The sequence below is a fragment of the Idiotropiscis lumnitzeri genome, chromosome 4, assembly GCF_059441095.1.
Source record: "Idiotropiscis lumnitzeri isolate Australia: NSW breed Sydney's pygmy pipehorse chromosome 4, RoL_Ilum_1.0, whole genome shotgun sequence".
In the NCBI taxonomy this organism is placed as follows: domain Eukaryota; kingdom Metazoa; phylum Chordata; class Actinopteri; order Syngnathiformes; family Syngnathidae; genus Idiotropiscis; species Idiotropiscis lumnitzeri.
The window spans coordinates 11,548,062-11,566,006 of NC_142394.1; the positions used below are offsets into that span (position 1 = coordinate 11,548,062).

A 17,945-nucleotide genomic window follows, 5' to 3' on the forward strand; every position below is an offset into this window, starting at 1 on the left:
ACACATCTCACCACAGCCTGTCATAGTTCCAAGACTGACCTGTGAGAGGCAGCATGGTGTCAAAAGGGATCCAGCAGGGACACCACCAGGATATTTTCTCACCCCACTGAGAACATATTTTATAAATAGATTTTCGATTATCAAATAAAATGTTGGAAGTGCTTAACTAGAGCTACACAGATTTCTGACGGGGCTATCTATAGCCCTGACTACCCAAGATGTAACTAGGCTACCTGTTAGCTTATCTAGTGAGTATGTTGCTGTGGCAAAATCTTATCATTTTTAATGTGGTGAATGACTTGTGAGACATGCTGTACAAACACTCAACCTAGTTGCTGTTCGTTAACCTAATTAGCACAGCTGCCCAAGGTATATTTGAAGTGTTCAGAAAAAAGAAAAAACAGCACTTTTAGCAAGTACATTGGTATTTTTGATTGAGTTGGTCACTATTGTATAAATTAAAATGTATTTAGGCAATTACACTGTTATAACGGTTTTCATTTAGCAAAAGTACAACCTTCAACTCACTTTTAATTGACTATCATTATCATTTCACAATCTCAGTGTCTCTGCAGGACTCGGTGGTGACCACAAACGTCAGGATGTGCGATCGTAAATAATCAACATCTTTTCCATTTACGGTTGTTAGGCCTGACTAGTTTGCCAGCAGATCACGATTAATACATCCCACAAAAGGCACCACCGAAAAATCACTCAGGAAAAGCTTTAGAGACAACCAACAATTTGGCCTTTGCTGTCCTTGATCGCAACAGAAGGACAATTATCAAAGTGGGCCAATTGGCAGAATGAGTGTATTAGGCTCTCGTTTGTCCAGAAACTGTGCTTGCCTTGAAGTTCGTCGTTTAACCACTTGGTGGATCCCGAGGGCTTTTTGTTATTTTGTGTGCGGTGACCACCAAATGAAACATACTCGGATTAAATGTAGGCGCTAATGTAATCATTATAACGACTTGTATTGACCTTTATATAATTTATTCTAAAGTGGTCATTTCAATAACAGTAACAATGCAGGCTGAACAACACAGAATTTGGCTTACACTTGGTAAAAATAAATATGCTTACTTTTGTTTGACGCTGTCAGAGGCCCATTTATTTAGTATTTATTTTATTGTTGTGGGTGCGATTACCCATTAGCAACATGACAGTCTTAGAGACTATACAGTATGATGCAGTGTGTAAATCTATCGTATGTACTTTGTATTTTGAATCACAACTATGTCACCAATTGTACATCAAAATTCCGTACTATAACATAGAATGATAGCTAGAGAGAATCATAGAACGACAAATATTAATATTGATTATATGAAAAAAACAGGAACAACGTCCTATTTGCTATTCTCCAAACAAACCTGGTTCTATCATATAGAAATACATTCTGTTACATCTGATCTCTCACTTATCAATGTGTTCTGTGGAGCAGTGGTCGATATTTGGACCATCTGCCTTATTACCATCGCGTTTCAAATGTTGACACGCGCCCTTCCAATGTGGTGTTTGCATACTTCCTGAACTTCTGTAGGTTCTCACATACCAAAACATGCATGTCAGGCTGACTGAAAACGCCTTATGTCTTGGTCTTTCTAACTTAAGCAATATCCAATGGAAAATTCAACTTGGCAGGATTTCTTAAAACCAATAAACGTTTGGGGGCGTGGTTTTAGCGTTTTAGACTTTTCAAAAGATGACACTCTTATTTCAAAAGTGGTTAAAATTGTTTCTTTTTTAGGGGGAGTGGGGGAATATTTTTTCCATATAGCTCGAAAAGTTGTTATATCCATCAACAAGAAAGCCAAGTCCAAGCAGCACATCAGGAAGCAGTTCAGGTGTAGTCTGACGCTGCCTCCACCCTCAAAACGGTTTCAGGGCCAGGCATTGACTGTCAGAAGAAAATACAGGAAGACGTCTGGCTCGGAGTTAAAAATCTTCGCTCTACTGCTGTCATGTCGGAATTGAAACCTTAACTAGACGAATAGCAGCCATGGGACGTCAAGTGATAGCCTCGGTAGTGACTTGGCAACAGTGACGAGGCGTCCCCGCAGTCTGAATCAATGTGCTAAATGTGGATTTCTCAGTCGGGAATTTACCTAATGTAGCCTAGCTAAAGCTAACGCTAGCGGAGTTGGCTCCAAACTTTGGTGAACTAAACTCAACTCGTAACAAACTTGAGGTTACGTTGCACGCGGATACCGGTGGTTGAATTCGTATTTTGTTGGTGTTTTTTTTAAGACGTTAGAGTGTCTCTTTTGTGTACGTCGCGACGACGAGCTGCAGCACTTTGAATTTCCCTCCCTCTGGAAGACAGACAGGCGGTTTAGCGTGAAGTTCACTCTGCGAGTTTGGCTCGGGACCAGATCATTAGCAACTCTGTGCTAATTGTGGCTAGTTAGCCGGGACACCAGCCCGGGCCCGAGGAGATTATTATCATTCTTATGATTTGGTCTCTATTACCTTGGTAGTAGTACGTCAGATCAGTCATTTGCTTTGAGTGTGTTTGTGTTTTTTTTTTTGCGTCAACGACATTACCTCCACGCGGAGAATATTTTGACTCCCTGTTGGAGGATTAACTTTACAATTATGGATCCATACACGGGGTACGCCGCATCGGCTCCTGGTCCCAAGAAAGACAAGAAGTCTAAGAAGAGCCTCGAGGATGGAGAGGGCAAAAAGAAATTTGTGAGTATCCTCTTAGCGTTATTTGCTGGCAAATCACGTTTGGGTTCATGGTTTGCCCCACTCATGTCGCTTGTTTTTTAAATTCGCGTTTTAAGTGAAACTACAAAGCCATCAAGAGTTCAACCTGCAATTACGATCATGATTAAACGTGGACATCAGCTCTGTTTGTACTCTTACATGTTATTATAGTTCTCTGAAGTATCATACAAGAGGAAGTGTCAAAATAGAAGGAAGTACCTGCCCCCTCCTTTACCTCCAAAGTTATTTCACTTAAACACATGAACGTCCCCTTTTGAGTTAAAAAAAAAAAGCAAACAAACAAACACATGAGTGTCATTGCCGCTAATTACTCTATAATCATTGTCATTTAAAGTGCTGTTGTAAATGAACTTCGAATGGCAAAGTTAGCCTTTTGATTGTCCTTCATTAGCTGTTGTGGAGAAAGTTAGTATGTGATTCACTTTTGACGTCTACATCGGCTACTTGTGTTGCCTAACTCGGCTCCTTAGTCAAGTCGAGCAACAGGTGAAAAGTGATAGCACGCATACTGACAATCAGTAACCATAGAGGAGCAACGGGGGACACATGATCACTAAGTAAACAGTAGTACCACATTCACATGTTGGTCTTAAATAATATTGTACCTTAACATTTTAATAGTACCAGTCCGTCACCCTGCCGAGTAATCTTCCACACTTCTTGAGTTGCATTTGCTTATTGTAAATTTTTTTAGATTTATTCTACGCATTTCCATTACAAAATAAAAAAGTGAAGTTACAGACGTAACAAAATGTTTCAGGAATGCCAATGTGTGCATATTTCTGATAGAACTATGAGTAAACATGAGTCATAGACAGAAATATGCTGTGCCCAGAGCGAACACTGAGTACACGAGTCTGTGTTTGCATGACTACGGTGCCCTCCGTAGACTTTAGCTCTGTCCTTGACGCCAGTGCTCTATTTGAATGTCTTCTGATACAATCTTTATTATGCAACACGCATACACACCAGATTTCATCTTGAACTGGAAAAGTTTGGGGAGAGTCTGTGTTCAAAAATAGTCAAGAGTCATGTTAAACAATATTGGCCTGAATTGAGTTTATGAAGATAGCTGTGTGATAGTACCAACCATGTTTCTACATGAAAAGTGAATTGCATCTATCATGGAGCATGTGGCTCATTTCGACAATGTGTGCACGCTCTCATAAAGCATAAAATCTTGCCAGCGTGTGCCTTCATACAACAGTGCATCCACTTCCTGGGGGAACCACCTCAGCAAATGCCTAATTTAACGTAATGACTCAACAAGTCCTAGTGAGAAGGTCCAGATAAAATGTGCAACCCTCCCTCTTTCTTCATGTTCTCTTTACAATAATTAAACCATAGCACTCATCGTTCTGTGAGACTTGAGCTGAATGCTATATGACGTATTCGGTGGATTTCTGTTGCTGATTCCAAAAACTGTAGATTAATAATACTGGGACACTAAGGCTAGTCAATTAAATGATATTTGATTTAGGCTTGTCATGAAAACACAATTTCCGAAAAATGTGCCGCACCAAGCGCTGTGTGTGCGTGAGTTCCTCCATTGCGAAAGTACACTGAATGCAGCTGTCTTGATTGCAGAAAACGACATGTATGTAAGATTCCAATTGTATGGCTTTGCATCGCAGGTGTTGCTCATCATTAAAACACAATGAATAGCACAACTCTATCAAGATTGGAGATTCTCACAAAAAGCCGCGCTAGGCTGGATCCCCATGCGTTAGTGGTGCAATGTGCTTGCGTCACCTGCGCTGGAGAAGTAGGAGGTTGAAGCCAGCTCAGTGCTACTTACGCCTCACCAGCTAGCTAGTAACAGGCTAGTGAGTGCAGCAAAACATGTTCCGGAGTTGCTCAGAAATCAGTAATCGACGCAGAATAATCTACACTTTAAGGACAAACAGTGAAGCCATGCTAATTGCTAACCCAAGAGTGACATGTAATCGTGGAATTGTCTGCTTGCGTGATGGAGTACACGTTTTATAGATGTCTTACTGGATTTAAGTTGTTTTAAATAGAAAATTGGTACTACTTTGAACATAAAATAGCAGGGGATTTAGAATTTATTTATATTGTATTTATTTATTTTCACTTTTTGTGTTTTATAGCTGTTATGTTACTGGTTTCTTTTCTTTTCTGGTTGTTCTTTCAAGTTAATTTTAAAGTTGAGTTTTGGTGGTTGAATAAATACAAAGTCCTATTTTCTTATTGATATGATGCTCTGCTAGCAGCTTGACAGTATAAGCACCATCTAAAATACTTATTGCGTAATATCTGTTCCCTCCTCTGACTTTATCGCTCGCAGAATAGGGTGCATAATATGCATCATCATTAGTGTGACTTATTAGGCTGTCAAGGTTGCAGCAGCATCTAAGGGTGCTCTTTATAGGAATAGATAAATATTGAATAGTCATTTATGTTTTAATGAGGTCTCGTTCCTGGATTATTATTCGACAAAGGTGAAAAAGCTGGGGAAAGGGCATTTGCCTTGATGTACGTCGATCCCGTGTACCTTGTCAATGTCGACATATCTTGAGTAGGTTAATGTTACACTGAACAGAAGAAGAAAGGTGGTTGGGTGCCGGACTCTAGCTAAAAAGTGGGGATGTATGATGACTAGCCATCCATCCCTTTTCTAAGACGCTTCTCCTCACAAGGGTTGCAGGGGTGCTCTTTGGAATGTGGGAGGAAACCGGAGTACCCGGAGAAAACCCACGCATTCTCAGGGAGAACATGCAAACTCCACAGAGGGAGACCGTAGCCGGAATCGATCCCACGACCTCTGCACTGTGAGGCCATCGTGCTTACTTGTTGTCCACTGAGCGGCCATGTAGGATAACGATCGGAACAATAATAATAAGACCGATATTTGGGGGGTTGGGATGTTGCGTCCAACTGTCTAACATTTCACAAAAGCCGCCTCAAATACACTAACGTGGGTCTGGTTACTGTCACTTAAAGCGCTGGGCCTCTGCTGCATGACGTAAGAGGTAATACGGTAATATGGTGCCGCTGAGCACAGCTTTTTTTTTTTTCCTCCCCCACTAAACTTTGTTGTTGCGTGACTTCAGAAGTGACATTCCATGGGGACTTTTTGGTCATTCTGATTGAAATCATTCCGAATGAAGATCTCTGGTCACCTGTTTACATGTGACATGATCTTTTACGATCCGCAGTTAAAACACTCTACCCTGTTAATCAGATCAGTTGTGTTACAGCTGTGTGTCACGCGGAGATCGATGTTAACATCACATGATTTATCAAGATGGAGCGCAATATCTGCGATTGTTTTTACACGTTTCTTAACATAGCACCATTATAAAAACGATTTATCAGTTCTTTCAAATAAATTTTCATGTCGCAGACGAGCTTTGCTAAGAAGCTGCCATTTTAAAGTGCGTATATGACAATGTCAGGCCACCCAATGCACACCGAACGCAGCCTGGCTATTCGGATCGAACTATTTACATGACACTCATTCGGATTGGCGAAAGGAATATACCACCCCTATGAATTGGAATAAAATTCCATTCGGACTCAGCCCTTTTATTTCGATTGGGGTGGTCATAAGGAGCATTTTTATTCCGATTGGTCATTCAGATCCTTTATATTCGGAATACATGGCTTCATCTATTGTTCATCAGATGCCACCTGCCTATAAACAAAAGAACAAGGAACTGTGAGCGATTTGTTGGCTTTAGTTTGGCCAGAGCAGTTTATTTGAACATCTTTTGTTTCCTTAAACATCAAAAGCATTTTAAAATGTCTTGTACTGCCTGGGAACTTGCTGCGTCCAACCTCTGAACAAAACGCTACCGATTTTATTAATAGTTCCTGATAAGCGTCAAAGCTTTTGAGCTTGCTTATCGCCTCATCGTCTGAAGTGACGAGAGATCATAAACACACGACTGTATTTTGTTGCTGGTCAGTTTTTCTTTTGTTTTTTATGGCATCCTGCGACCATGCTAAGTTAGTAGGAAGCGGGATTGAAATGTTTTTCTCGTTTATGCTGCAACAACAAATATATTTGTAGTGTGCAAAAAAGTTTGGTATTGGTTGGTTTACAGTTCTTGTGCATCTCTACTAAAAAGTAGCTGAGAATGTCACATCTGACTACACTTTATATTTCCTCTGTTCCAGATACGAGTTTTAACAGATGATCTATTTTATATTAATTTGAGACGATTTGGATGCACACTTTTTTTCTTAATGTGTTGCAAGCCTACCCAGCTGTTACCCCCCCACTTGCGTGTTTCTCTCTACAAACTTTCTATTTTTTTGCACTGTTGTACATAAAATCCCTTTTCTATATTCCAACTCAATACTACATATTTATATCAGTATATTTATGGAACCTGTGCGGGTCAGATGTATCGACATTTCGTTCTGTATACATGTGTACAAGAATGACAATAAAGTATATCTGAATCTGAATCTGCTGAGGTCTTGGACTGGGACTCGATATCAGATATGTACTTAAAACCAAAGACTCAGATTCGGGTGCCACAAAAGTGTGATGGGCACATCCGTAGTCTCAGCCCTACTTTAAATGGTGTGTGATTACTTTGTTTGAATGTGTTTGCTTCATTCTGAACCTGACCACATACCCACCTTTAAGAGGGTTATTACCTGCACTCTCTAAAAGATATACTTTTTTCCCCAACCGAGTTGTTTTGCTTGCAAGACCACATTAAGGCTGAAAAACATTTGGAATTATCTTGATCAAATGTTTTTCCATCACAAACATTTGGTATTCGAAAAATATTGTATCCATTGGATACAGTGTGTGAATCCAGCAGTTGTAACATCCGTATAGTGATGACTGTTTAGTATTTTGTGCTCATTAATGTTGGCAGAAGACTGTTGGGTTTTCCTCAGCGCCTGTTCTGACTGGATGTGAGAGGAGAATTGTGTAATGAAGGTGGCGTTGACCAATATGTTGAGGCAGGCGCGACAAGGAATGCAGACTCACTATACAAGTGAAATACTCGGACTTGGATTGGACTCCACTTCACCTGGTTTCTTTTTCAATCACTTTCAGTTTTCTTTTATGAATGTAGTTTAACGTTTCTGGTAGCTACTTGCCTCTTTGGCTGCTTTGTATTGAGAAAATCCACCACCAGCATCGAGTCTTTTCCACACATCTAAGCAAAATAATGTGGGATTTTTGTTTTTATTCACTTCATTTAGTTGTTTGTGGCTATCAAATGCAAATGAGCTATTATTATAGATGTGTCCTAATTTTGTATTTGCCCTGTAACGGTACACTGTAAACTTGCTGACAAAACATGTTCAGACTCGGGATGGGTAGCAAGCCTCGGAACTAAACTGGCCCCTGGACTGAATTTTTAAGAACTGCAGTATCAATAAGATCCACCCTTTGATGACCCAGATTTACAGTACAAGTCGTGCGAGTTCAAGCTTCTCTATTGAACTTATTTTAGCATAGCTTACTCCAAAGCGCATCTACATCACTAAGCAGTAATTGCATGGGAATTTTATGTGATGTGATGTGATTATTGTGAGAAATGTGTAGGAACAATAAAGACAAGGTGTGCGTGTTAATCGCTGCTGGATAAATTCTTTTTAACGTCCCCTCAGCTATTAATGGAAAATTGAGGCACTCGTGATTGTGATCAACACCAGATGCTTGAAAAGCAATATTTAAATGTCCTTTACTTTGAAGTTGGAAAAGTTTTCGAATGTCAAGATTGGCAAACTGAAACGTTATTTGTGGACTAACATTTTCTCTGGTAAAAAAAATCTATTAAATAAAATAACTGGTATTTATTCGATTCCATGAGTAGTCATGGAATAATTGGTAGGATCATCAATTACAAAAAGATTAGTTTATGACAGACCTTGTGTGTGAAAGCAAAAGTGGGCTGATCACTTGTGCCAAGTTACTGGCAGATGCTTGTAATTAGGGTTGGATGATTGCGGAAAAAGATAAAAAAAGATTATTTTTATTTTGATTGTTATCACGATTAGTAAAGTGCTTATTCATTGATGTCAAAACTTCATTGAAATACTAAAACTGAACTACTCAAAACTATTATCGCCTGCTATCCATTGTTGAATGTAAGGTTGTCCGCTACATCCACACATGTAATGGCTTGCATCTTTCTATACATTGAAGCCTTGAATAATACAATACTATACAATACAATTCAATAAATATTAACCTTATCTCTTTATAATATTTATTTTATATTGTTATTTTCACAAGTCTTGGGTCTTACTAGGCAAAACTGGGACTTTGGGTTGTATTTTGTGCCCTGTCATGTGAAAATGTGTGTTAAAATGATAAAAAAAAGGCCTTGTCTTTGTATCCTTGAATTTGGAGTGAAGGAACATTCCTTCAGTCCTTGAAAAGTCAACTTTAAATATACCTTAAAAGAACAATGGGAAAATACATTAGTAAGAAAGTAAAATCTAAATAACAGCAGTTGAAAAACACAATTTAAAAAAATACCGGCTGTTCCTGCACTTTTGGCCTCTTAGAGGCAGTGTGGTGCCGTGCATGGATAGAGTCCAAACTTGGAATGAGAAAAGAAGAACATTGCGATTGAACTCTGTTAATATAACTCGTTTTTCACACATTGGGAAGAATTCGTGCCATTCAGTAATTAATTTCCCTTTAGCAATTGGATGGGTAATGACATTGACTTTAAACCTTTAAACTAGCGCTGGGGATGTTTAGATAAAAAAGCACATATTGTATAGAAATTTACGTGTGTAATTCTTTTTTTTTTTTTGAGTGATTAGTATCAGGAATAGCAGATTTACATAGGCAACTTATGTACATGGCTTATTCAGGTACTTTCACGACGTCATGAACTTCTAAATGCACATTAATTGTTTTCTTCGACTATTACATTTTAAAGATGTAAAGAAGCCAAAATCTAAATGACAATTAAGTGTCAATTAATTGTCCAGCCCTGCTTGTAATTGAACATTTGTATTACATTACACCTTCGTGGTTCAAAGTAGGCCTGGGTATTCATTCAGATTTACAAAATCAATTTGATTGAATCCAATTCACAAGGGCCTGGTTCGATTAACGATTCACTTAGATTTTTGATTCATTTAACGATTTCATGTATTTCCAGTTTTCTTTACATATGGAAGACATTCTCAGGAGAACCAATGCTGCAAAATAGTAGAAACGTCTTGCTCTAACTTGTGTACTTGAACATTTTGACCTAATGCACTTAGATTAACCATGTTTGTTATTAAACATGACCTAATCAAAATAATGATTAAAATTCCCACCTCAGGACAGGCTTAAAAAATTGTCACAAACTCAGTAAACTCATCACGTAAATGTGTGTGTGTAGCAATCTCAATGGTACTCAAAACCCAAAGCTAATGACACTTACACATTTAGGTTCGGCGAGATGGATACCATTAATTAGCAATATTACTCGGAAAAATAGCATCATGCGAAGTTTAACAGCAGGAATTTGTTGCCTTGACAACACAATGCTGCAAACAAAAAAACACTATGAAAAGGAAACTTAAATAGAACTCTCTATCAACAGCTAAAAATTGAAAAATGTTGTTTTACAAATGTGTATGTGTACACCGTTCCGATTGGTCTGCTACTACCCGGTTACTCGGGTAGTTTTTGTGTTCTTATCTGGGTCAATGAGAAGAATAAATTTTGAAGTTTGACATCCTCAGGGCGGATGCCACGGCTGGTCACGCCACACTTCTATCCACTGTCATTGTCCCGGGTTTTGGCTTGTCACTGAACCACTCAAAGGTTCATAATCCAAAATGAATTCTAATCAAAAAAATATATCCTCCAACCATTATTCTATTACTCAAAGTATCTATTACTTAAATTATAATTTACATTGTAACTATCACAGGCAATACAATACATAAATCATTACAAAATGATTTGGTATATATACAGAAAATAGTTGCATAGCATTTAACATTCTATATTTTTATAATTGAAATGGATGAATCACTTCTAATGAACTGTGTACATTTTTCAATTTTATACAACTAAAATGAATTAACAATATTGACACTTTAGCTTAGCTACCTTCATAGTTAACATTCGGCAAAGTACCTGCAGTGTAGTACGTGTAATGTATGTGCTAGCATAGCGGTATACCACTCGCAATTAGCGTTAGCATCCTCTTCTACTCATTTTATCGCAGTAAAATATAAGACATACCAAAATAGTGTTCGACACTTTTAGGACTCCGATGGGTTTTGACCAATTTCTTTAGCCTCGTAGCAAGCAGTGACCTTGCTTACTTGAGCTTGACATGAGGGTTCATCTGATGGAAAACAGTTCCTCACGTCAATGTATGCGTACATTTGTGGAACAAGCAAGCTACTCATTAGATGCTGATATGAGTGACTTAATCACAGTTTTGTTTTTTAATGGTAGATTGCTTCGTTTTATCACGATATTGACCAGTAGTTTTTGGCCACGTATTAGAGATATGCGCCACCTTTTGGTGGAATGACGAATTACCTCTAATTAGCATACACATTTTACATTTACTGCTACTTGGGCGAGAATCTTCTTTCGGTGTCCTGCTTGCCTCCTGAAGACACCACATCAATGTTCCGTTGCTTTGGAAATCAGACTGTGGTTGAGGGTCGGAGGTAAAACATGGAAATGTTTTATTAACAAATATATCACAGATATTATATTCAGACAATCTTGCACCCAGAGTGAACCACGTTATTGTTGCGAGTTCGACCGGAGAAACGTAAACGTTCCACTGCTGTTATTTCACAAGAAGGGAAGTGGCTTCTTCTCGGGGCATATTTGGAAGAGATGCAGGAGCTGCCTCGTCAATGTGACAGTAATGCATTTTTTTTATTTTTACTTTTTTATTTAATCAATCAAAATCCCTCCATCCATTATCTGTACCGCTTCTCCTCACATGGGTCGCGGTAGGTGCTGCTGCCTATCCCAGCTATCTTCGGGCAGTAGGTGTGGTATGCCCTGAACTGGTTGCCAGCCAATCAATCAATCCATGCAAATAAAACAGCCAGGGGTTAAAAAAAAAACCACAGAGGCAAAGAAATATATTTGAGAAATACGTGATAAAAGCGTGACGTCATCAGCAGGCGTGCAGGCCACAGAAGGAATAATGACAGGAAAGGAAATAATGTCCCGTTTTTCAATATAGGGATAAAAATGACTTTTTTGAAAATGGTATTCATCGCTAAATCAAGTACTCAACAAAATAATTGATTATTAAAATAATCGTTAATTGTAATCCTAGTATGTTCCAATATGTCGCATGGCCACAGCGTACAGTGGATTTTCTTTTTGCCGTCTTGTTGAGTTGCACATTTCATCTGTTAGACCTTCCACGAAAATAAAGTCAGAATACAATTAAGCATGACTTTATTTTCTAGAAAAGCAATACACATATGCAAACTTTACTGAGTGCATACTTATTTATGAGCATATTAAATCCACTATTTGTTGATGCCAGTAGTGATAAGAATACTCTTGTGTGCATTGTGCATGTGGACCCACAGGCATATGCGATATGACCGTGTTTCGGAGGGCTGTGTCAGGAAGTTGTGCAAAAATAGCAAACAGGATACATTCTTATTCTTCCCCATTATTGAATGCGCTTATCTTTCCCCACTTGCCCTGTCCCTTGTGCAAGGAGGTACCAGCAGGCGGCTGATAAATATGCTTACACCCGCTTTCAAAGCTGGAGGTCAGAATTCTTTAGAGGTCTGGATGATGTCAGTCGATAGTTTTATTACTTGACCCAGGACCGGTTTGAAACATTCCAGATCATGCTTTTTCACAGTATTACTAACTAACTCAGTTACCCAAACTTAAAACTCTAGACCGTGTCACAATTTTTGATCACTGCTACTCTGGAGTCACACAGCACCACACACTTCTCAATCAGATGTATGACAAACATACCATTTTAAATACAAAAAAAATACATACGTTTGCTCAAAATATGTGCTCTTAATATGTTTCATTTTTCATAATACATTTCTCAAAGTATGGATCTAAAATCCACTACCCTAACACAACAAGAGGTTTAAGCAAATAAAAAAATAAACGCATAGTGTGATTTCTTTTTTTGCCCCATTCCCCAGTGCAAATGCAGTCTTGCATGTAAATGACTATTCAAGGCCTGCACAAACCTGCTCAACAATAAACCAACATTAAGTGCAAGAACTCATTTTGTGAATTTTTGTTCACAAAAATCAATTCTCTTAAAATTGTAATAATATTAAGGTTCTATGTTTGTCCTGTATATCATTCCAAATCCGCCACAAATTCTTAGGCCTACTCGTGCAGTATAAGATGTTGTGTAAGTGCAACTAAGCCATGTATGCCACCTACTGGTGAATGATGATATTACAATTTAAAACTGCCGTCGATGCATAATTGCCGTTCGGCACTCGCAAATTTGCATATTTGCTGATGTATATATTTTTTTCAATATTTTGTTTTGTTTCTGGGATTTCTTTTGGAGCTTTGTCATTCTTAGTGGCAGGGATCAACTGCTGTGATCAAGCTCTTTTTTACATTGATGCGACTTTTTGAATATCTTTTCAATTCTCAAGTACACCCTCAAGTGCCTTCAAGTACCCTCAGGGATACTCGTATCCTCATTTGAGGACCATTGGTATGATGTTTTTGTTGTTGTTTTTAATGAAATCACAATTTTGAGAGTTAAATTTCCCAAATTGTTGAGCCCTAAATCCTGTATCAGTTTGTGCAAATATTTTTGGTTCCGTACACTTTGATGCATTTGGTCTTGGACCGCTGCCGCTTGTAATGATTGAGCAGATTCTTCAACAACACCATTTTCAGATCTTGTCTTTTTTCCCTCAGTAAATACAAATAAATAAGCAAAGACCCTATTTACTCCATATGATGTAAGCACTCAGCTGGATAGACTGAGCCTAACTGATATGTGTCTGTTGTGTATGCCGGGGAGGTTTTACAATAGATCGGATTATAAATTGGTCATCCTCAGTGATTCTCAATCTCCCTTTGACAGATTACAGCTAATCTGACACTGTTGTCTGTTACAACTCCCAAGCCTATCTGCTACACTCACCCCATTTTAGCCCATTTAGATGTAAATGGAGGGAAACTAGTTTACAGTAAATCATTCATCTTCCTTTCTCAGCTCCATGTCTCTCTTTTGTGTTTTAGATTGCCACTGAGGAAAACCATATGAACGCAAAGAGAAATGTGTGTTGTTAAAAATACAAAAAAAAAAAAAAATTTGACAGTACGTGTCTAGCTGCAGTGGGTTGTTGAGAGTGTGGCGATGTTTGTTGAAAGTTTGGCAGAAACAGGGGTTTAGGTGTTTTAGGACTACTTCAATTTTTTTTTAAAGCTTGTTGAATTACCAGGCAAAGCCTATTGGATACTGATAGAATCACGCAATTTGTCTGTCACATAGCCAGTGAGCCTATTGATTTCTAGCTGAAATCAGCAGTGCTCTCGAAAGTGCTGTTTGGAAAAAAAATCCAAGAAAGACTGCAAATCTTTACTCTTCTATTAGGTGTTCGTGTTTCTCAGTTAGTTTTCTATTTTTTTTGTTTGTCTTGCTCTTTTAATAAGGTACTTACTTCTTTCCTTTTCTTTTAAATGTCTTCAACTCTTTTGTTTGATAATGCTTTTAAATGTACTTTTAATTACACAATACTATGCAATGCAACTTTATTTATATAACGTGTTTCACAACAGCTAGAGCTGTAACAAAGCGCTTTTCATATGGTGTAATATAAATTAGCGCAAAATTAGCGCGCAAATTAAAGGACAAACCATAGATACCAGAAGAACAGCAATTCTGTGAAGTTATCTTGGGTGAAATGTGCCATATAAATAAGAATGGATAAATATGAATCAACATTTTTGAGATGCATTAAAAAAAAAAAAAAGAGCTTTCTGTGTGTCATTTCCTATGTTAAGTTTGTTCGGGTGTGGCTGCTTGTAACAGTTTCCCTCAGAGTGATGTAATTCCGCTCACAATGTTCCCATGGCAACATGGTAAGCAAAAGCAACTTGCGTGGTTAGCGTGCTGGCATACTGAATCACCAACACCATCTGAGTCTAAACCACAATGTTATTCTCAACCGCCATCACTGTTTACAACAGTCAGTCTTTCAGAACAAGTTGACTATCTTGTGTTCCTACAATTCATCCTCTGAAACATTTCTTTTAAACATCTACTTGGGTATATGCCAGGCCCACTTGAATGTTGCTGTGTTTTTTTGTATTTATCTTAATTCTATGCACTTGACTGCATTCCTTGAAAAGTGGTTTAACTACCAGATATCAGTGTAAGCCCTTCATAAATATTGGCTCTCCTGGTGAAGATGCGTTAAAAGCCTGAAAATGAATTACATTTTTATTGCAGAATCATACGCCTCTACTGAAAAGTCTAAAAATGGTAGAACCAAGCTAAGGAGTAGAATGCAGAGGAGAGTACCCAGGTTTCTGGATGATTTTGAGAGATTGGTCGAAGATTGCTCCTTCTGTATTCTCCTCTCTTGTGAAACATTAGAGGAGAAGAAGACTTAACATCATGGCTGCTAATAATGGTGGCACACATGATTTGATGTTTAAAAGAAAAAAAAAACTCTTAAGGTGGGATTTCCCCCAACTGCCCTAACCACTGAATAAATGCACTTGAATTAAATGTTGGACTTTCCGCTTTGTTGTTTCAAATTTATGTAGTTTTTAATTTTGTTCCTCTATTATTCATGGAAAAATGAATTCATTGATCAGAAGCTAAATAACCCATCTTAGCTAAGGGTGCCTATAATTATGGAGCACAATGTCTTGGAATGGAATTTATTTGGCCACTGGATACTAGTTTCATTTTATTTTTGGTAATTCCCTTTTTGCATTTTATTGTGTGGTCTATCTAAAATGTTTTGTAAATAAACACAAACGATCCCATAAAATAGGCCATACACATTTTTTGGATGAGTTTTACCATGTCCCCCTGTTTTATGAAGTAGTCGACATTTTTGGTGAAATTACTTAATTTGTGGTATGACTACATTTACAAAATCAATTTTATTCGAAAAATAACTGTCTGAATCATCAATTAAAATTGGGGGCATATGAGGTAGACGTCGTTCTGCTTACTGGCTTCAATGGGCACTCTTGATGAAAATGTGTAGGTTTAGACTGACACCTTGTGGACATGATTAGCAATTACACATAATATAAATGACCCAACTTCTACCTTGAAGAGACTTTGGATTCAAACTTAGATGCATAATTGTTACATCTAAAATTGAGTTCATTGTATTACTCTATATTTAATACTGTGTTGATTTGAATTAGAGAATAGTTTAACCTTGCCTCAAAACCTCCACGTGTCCATTTGTGAAAGACTTAAGTTATAGTTTTCTGTATTCTTTCCTTGTCAACAATGAATTCTGTCTAATTGATTTTTCCTCCTTCTCCCCCTAAATATGCCTCCTTTGTTGTCATGGTTATCCTTCTGACATTTGTTTCATATTTCTTATCCTTTTTATGGCAATCGCTTCCCCACTTTTGCCCATTCCTCTTCCATAGACACTGAAACGTCTGATTCCAGATGAGGTAGGTTTTCTAACTGCCCGGCATCATCATTAGTCTGCTTGCCTCACTCATCTTGTCATCTTTGAATAAACAAACTCACCTTGCCATTGTTTGTTTGTTTGCTTGTCAGAATCTAATCCACCCTAACATATTTGTTCATGAACATAGTTGTTGTCAAGTGCACTCATGTTGGGTGTGCATGCTTTTGAATATGCACCTACTGGAAAGTTTATACAACTAATTTCCCATTTGGCAGTCAACAATGCATACATTGTGTGCACCCAAGGGAAATTAGCACATGTGTTGTTTAATAATCATTCCTCTGCACTTGCATGTTCTATCAACGTGTTGAATTTGTTTGGCAATTTGTTGTGGTAAATGTTTTAGATAATCCCGAATCAAACTTGTGAAACTGTTGAAATTAGGTTTCCATTGATGGACAAAACATCCTAAAAACAATTTTTAGCCAACTATTTATCTTTATTGATAATGGATGGATGGATTCATAATTGATCTGTTATGTCATTGTCTGACCACAAGTTGATTAGGGATTGCTCGCTTGCCTTTTTTCATTATGTAGATTTTCATTCTCAGCTCCGGATCTAACTTTTACCATTTTGTCTGCATATCTAGTTGGAACGTTTCACTAGCATGAGGATAAAAAAGGACAAGGAGAAGCTGAGCCATGTCCCAGGTCAGCGTCATTCTGCAGCCGCCAACTATGAAATCAACGCACCTAGTGCCATGCTCCACGACCATCCAGATGAATATGTCCTGGAACTTTTTGAACGGATGCTGGTGAGAATGCCTTCCAGTATAAGTCTAGAATAGCTTCACATGATGTTTGAGAGAGTCATAATCTCTAGTTTGGTTTATCGTATGTAAATAAAGACTGTTTGCCTTTTAACAAACACCATTCATGATAATATGTGACATTGAAGTTTCATGTGACGTAATTGGTAAGCAAGCACAGAGTAAAACTTCTCAGTATAATTATTGGCTTCTAAATGTAAAATATCTTCGGAAAGGATGGAAATGCCTACACTGCCATCGACTTGACTCTAAAATCTTACTGAACTTCAATGTCAACTGAGCTGACCCACCTGGATGTTTGAAAAGCCTGTGTTTGTTACCTGCACAGGTTAACAAATTGTTCATCATGCTATCCAATGTCTTCAATCTTGTTTAGGTGGATATGAACCTGAATGAGGAGAAGCAGCAACCTCTCAGGGAAAAAGATATCACAATTAAACGTGAAATGGTCTCCCGGTACCTCCACACCTCTAAAGCGGTCAGTCAAAAATATATTTCAAGTTGACGATGTGAATCAGGGCCTCTTGAGTGGAAACATTTTTAACAGGACTCTTCAAGTTCATCCTTTTCTATATATTCTTTCTACATGATTTTGAACGCGATCAGTTGACTTTGTCATGACAAACTCCATGTCTACATGTAATTTACAAGGTACTATTGACCTCTATTCGATGAAATTAAAGCCTAGTGCAGTTGTATGTCCTACTATACCGTGGCTTTATAAATTGTGCTTATCTAATTTTGTATTGTAGACTTTTCATGACATTGTGGGATTGTGATCATTTTTAATATTACTGCAAACTCAACATAGTAATAA

The 17,945-nt window shown here is 37.9% G+C and overlaps 1 protein-coding gene across 2 annotated transcripts in view; it reads left to right on the forward strand.

Annotated features, from left to right (window-relative positions):
- The first annotated feature begins 1,853 nt into the window (after nucleotides 1–1,853).
- Nucleotides 1,854–17,945, forward strand: part of diaph1 (diaphanous related formin 1) — a 33,361-nt gene continuing 17,269 nt past the window's right edge. Inside the window, exons 1-4 of one of the 2 annotated variants that reach the window (XM_088293727.1) lie at nucleotides 1,854–2,697; nucleotides 16,310–16,336; nucleotides 16,949–17,113; nucleotides 17,505–17,606. In XM_088293727.1, coding sequence (XP_088149853.1) covers nucleotides 2,599–2,697; nucleotides 16,310–16,336; nucleotides 16,949–17,113; nucleotides 17,505–17,606 — 393 coding nt within the window. In that variant the 5' untranslated portion in view covers nucleotides 1,854–2,598. The remainder of the gene's footprint in view (nucleotides 2,698–16,309; nucleotides 16,337–16,948; nucleotides 17,114–17,504; nucleotides 17,607–17,945) is intronic. The other variant, XM_088293728.1, reaches the window with a different exon arrangement.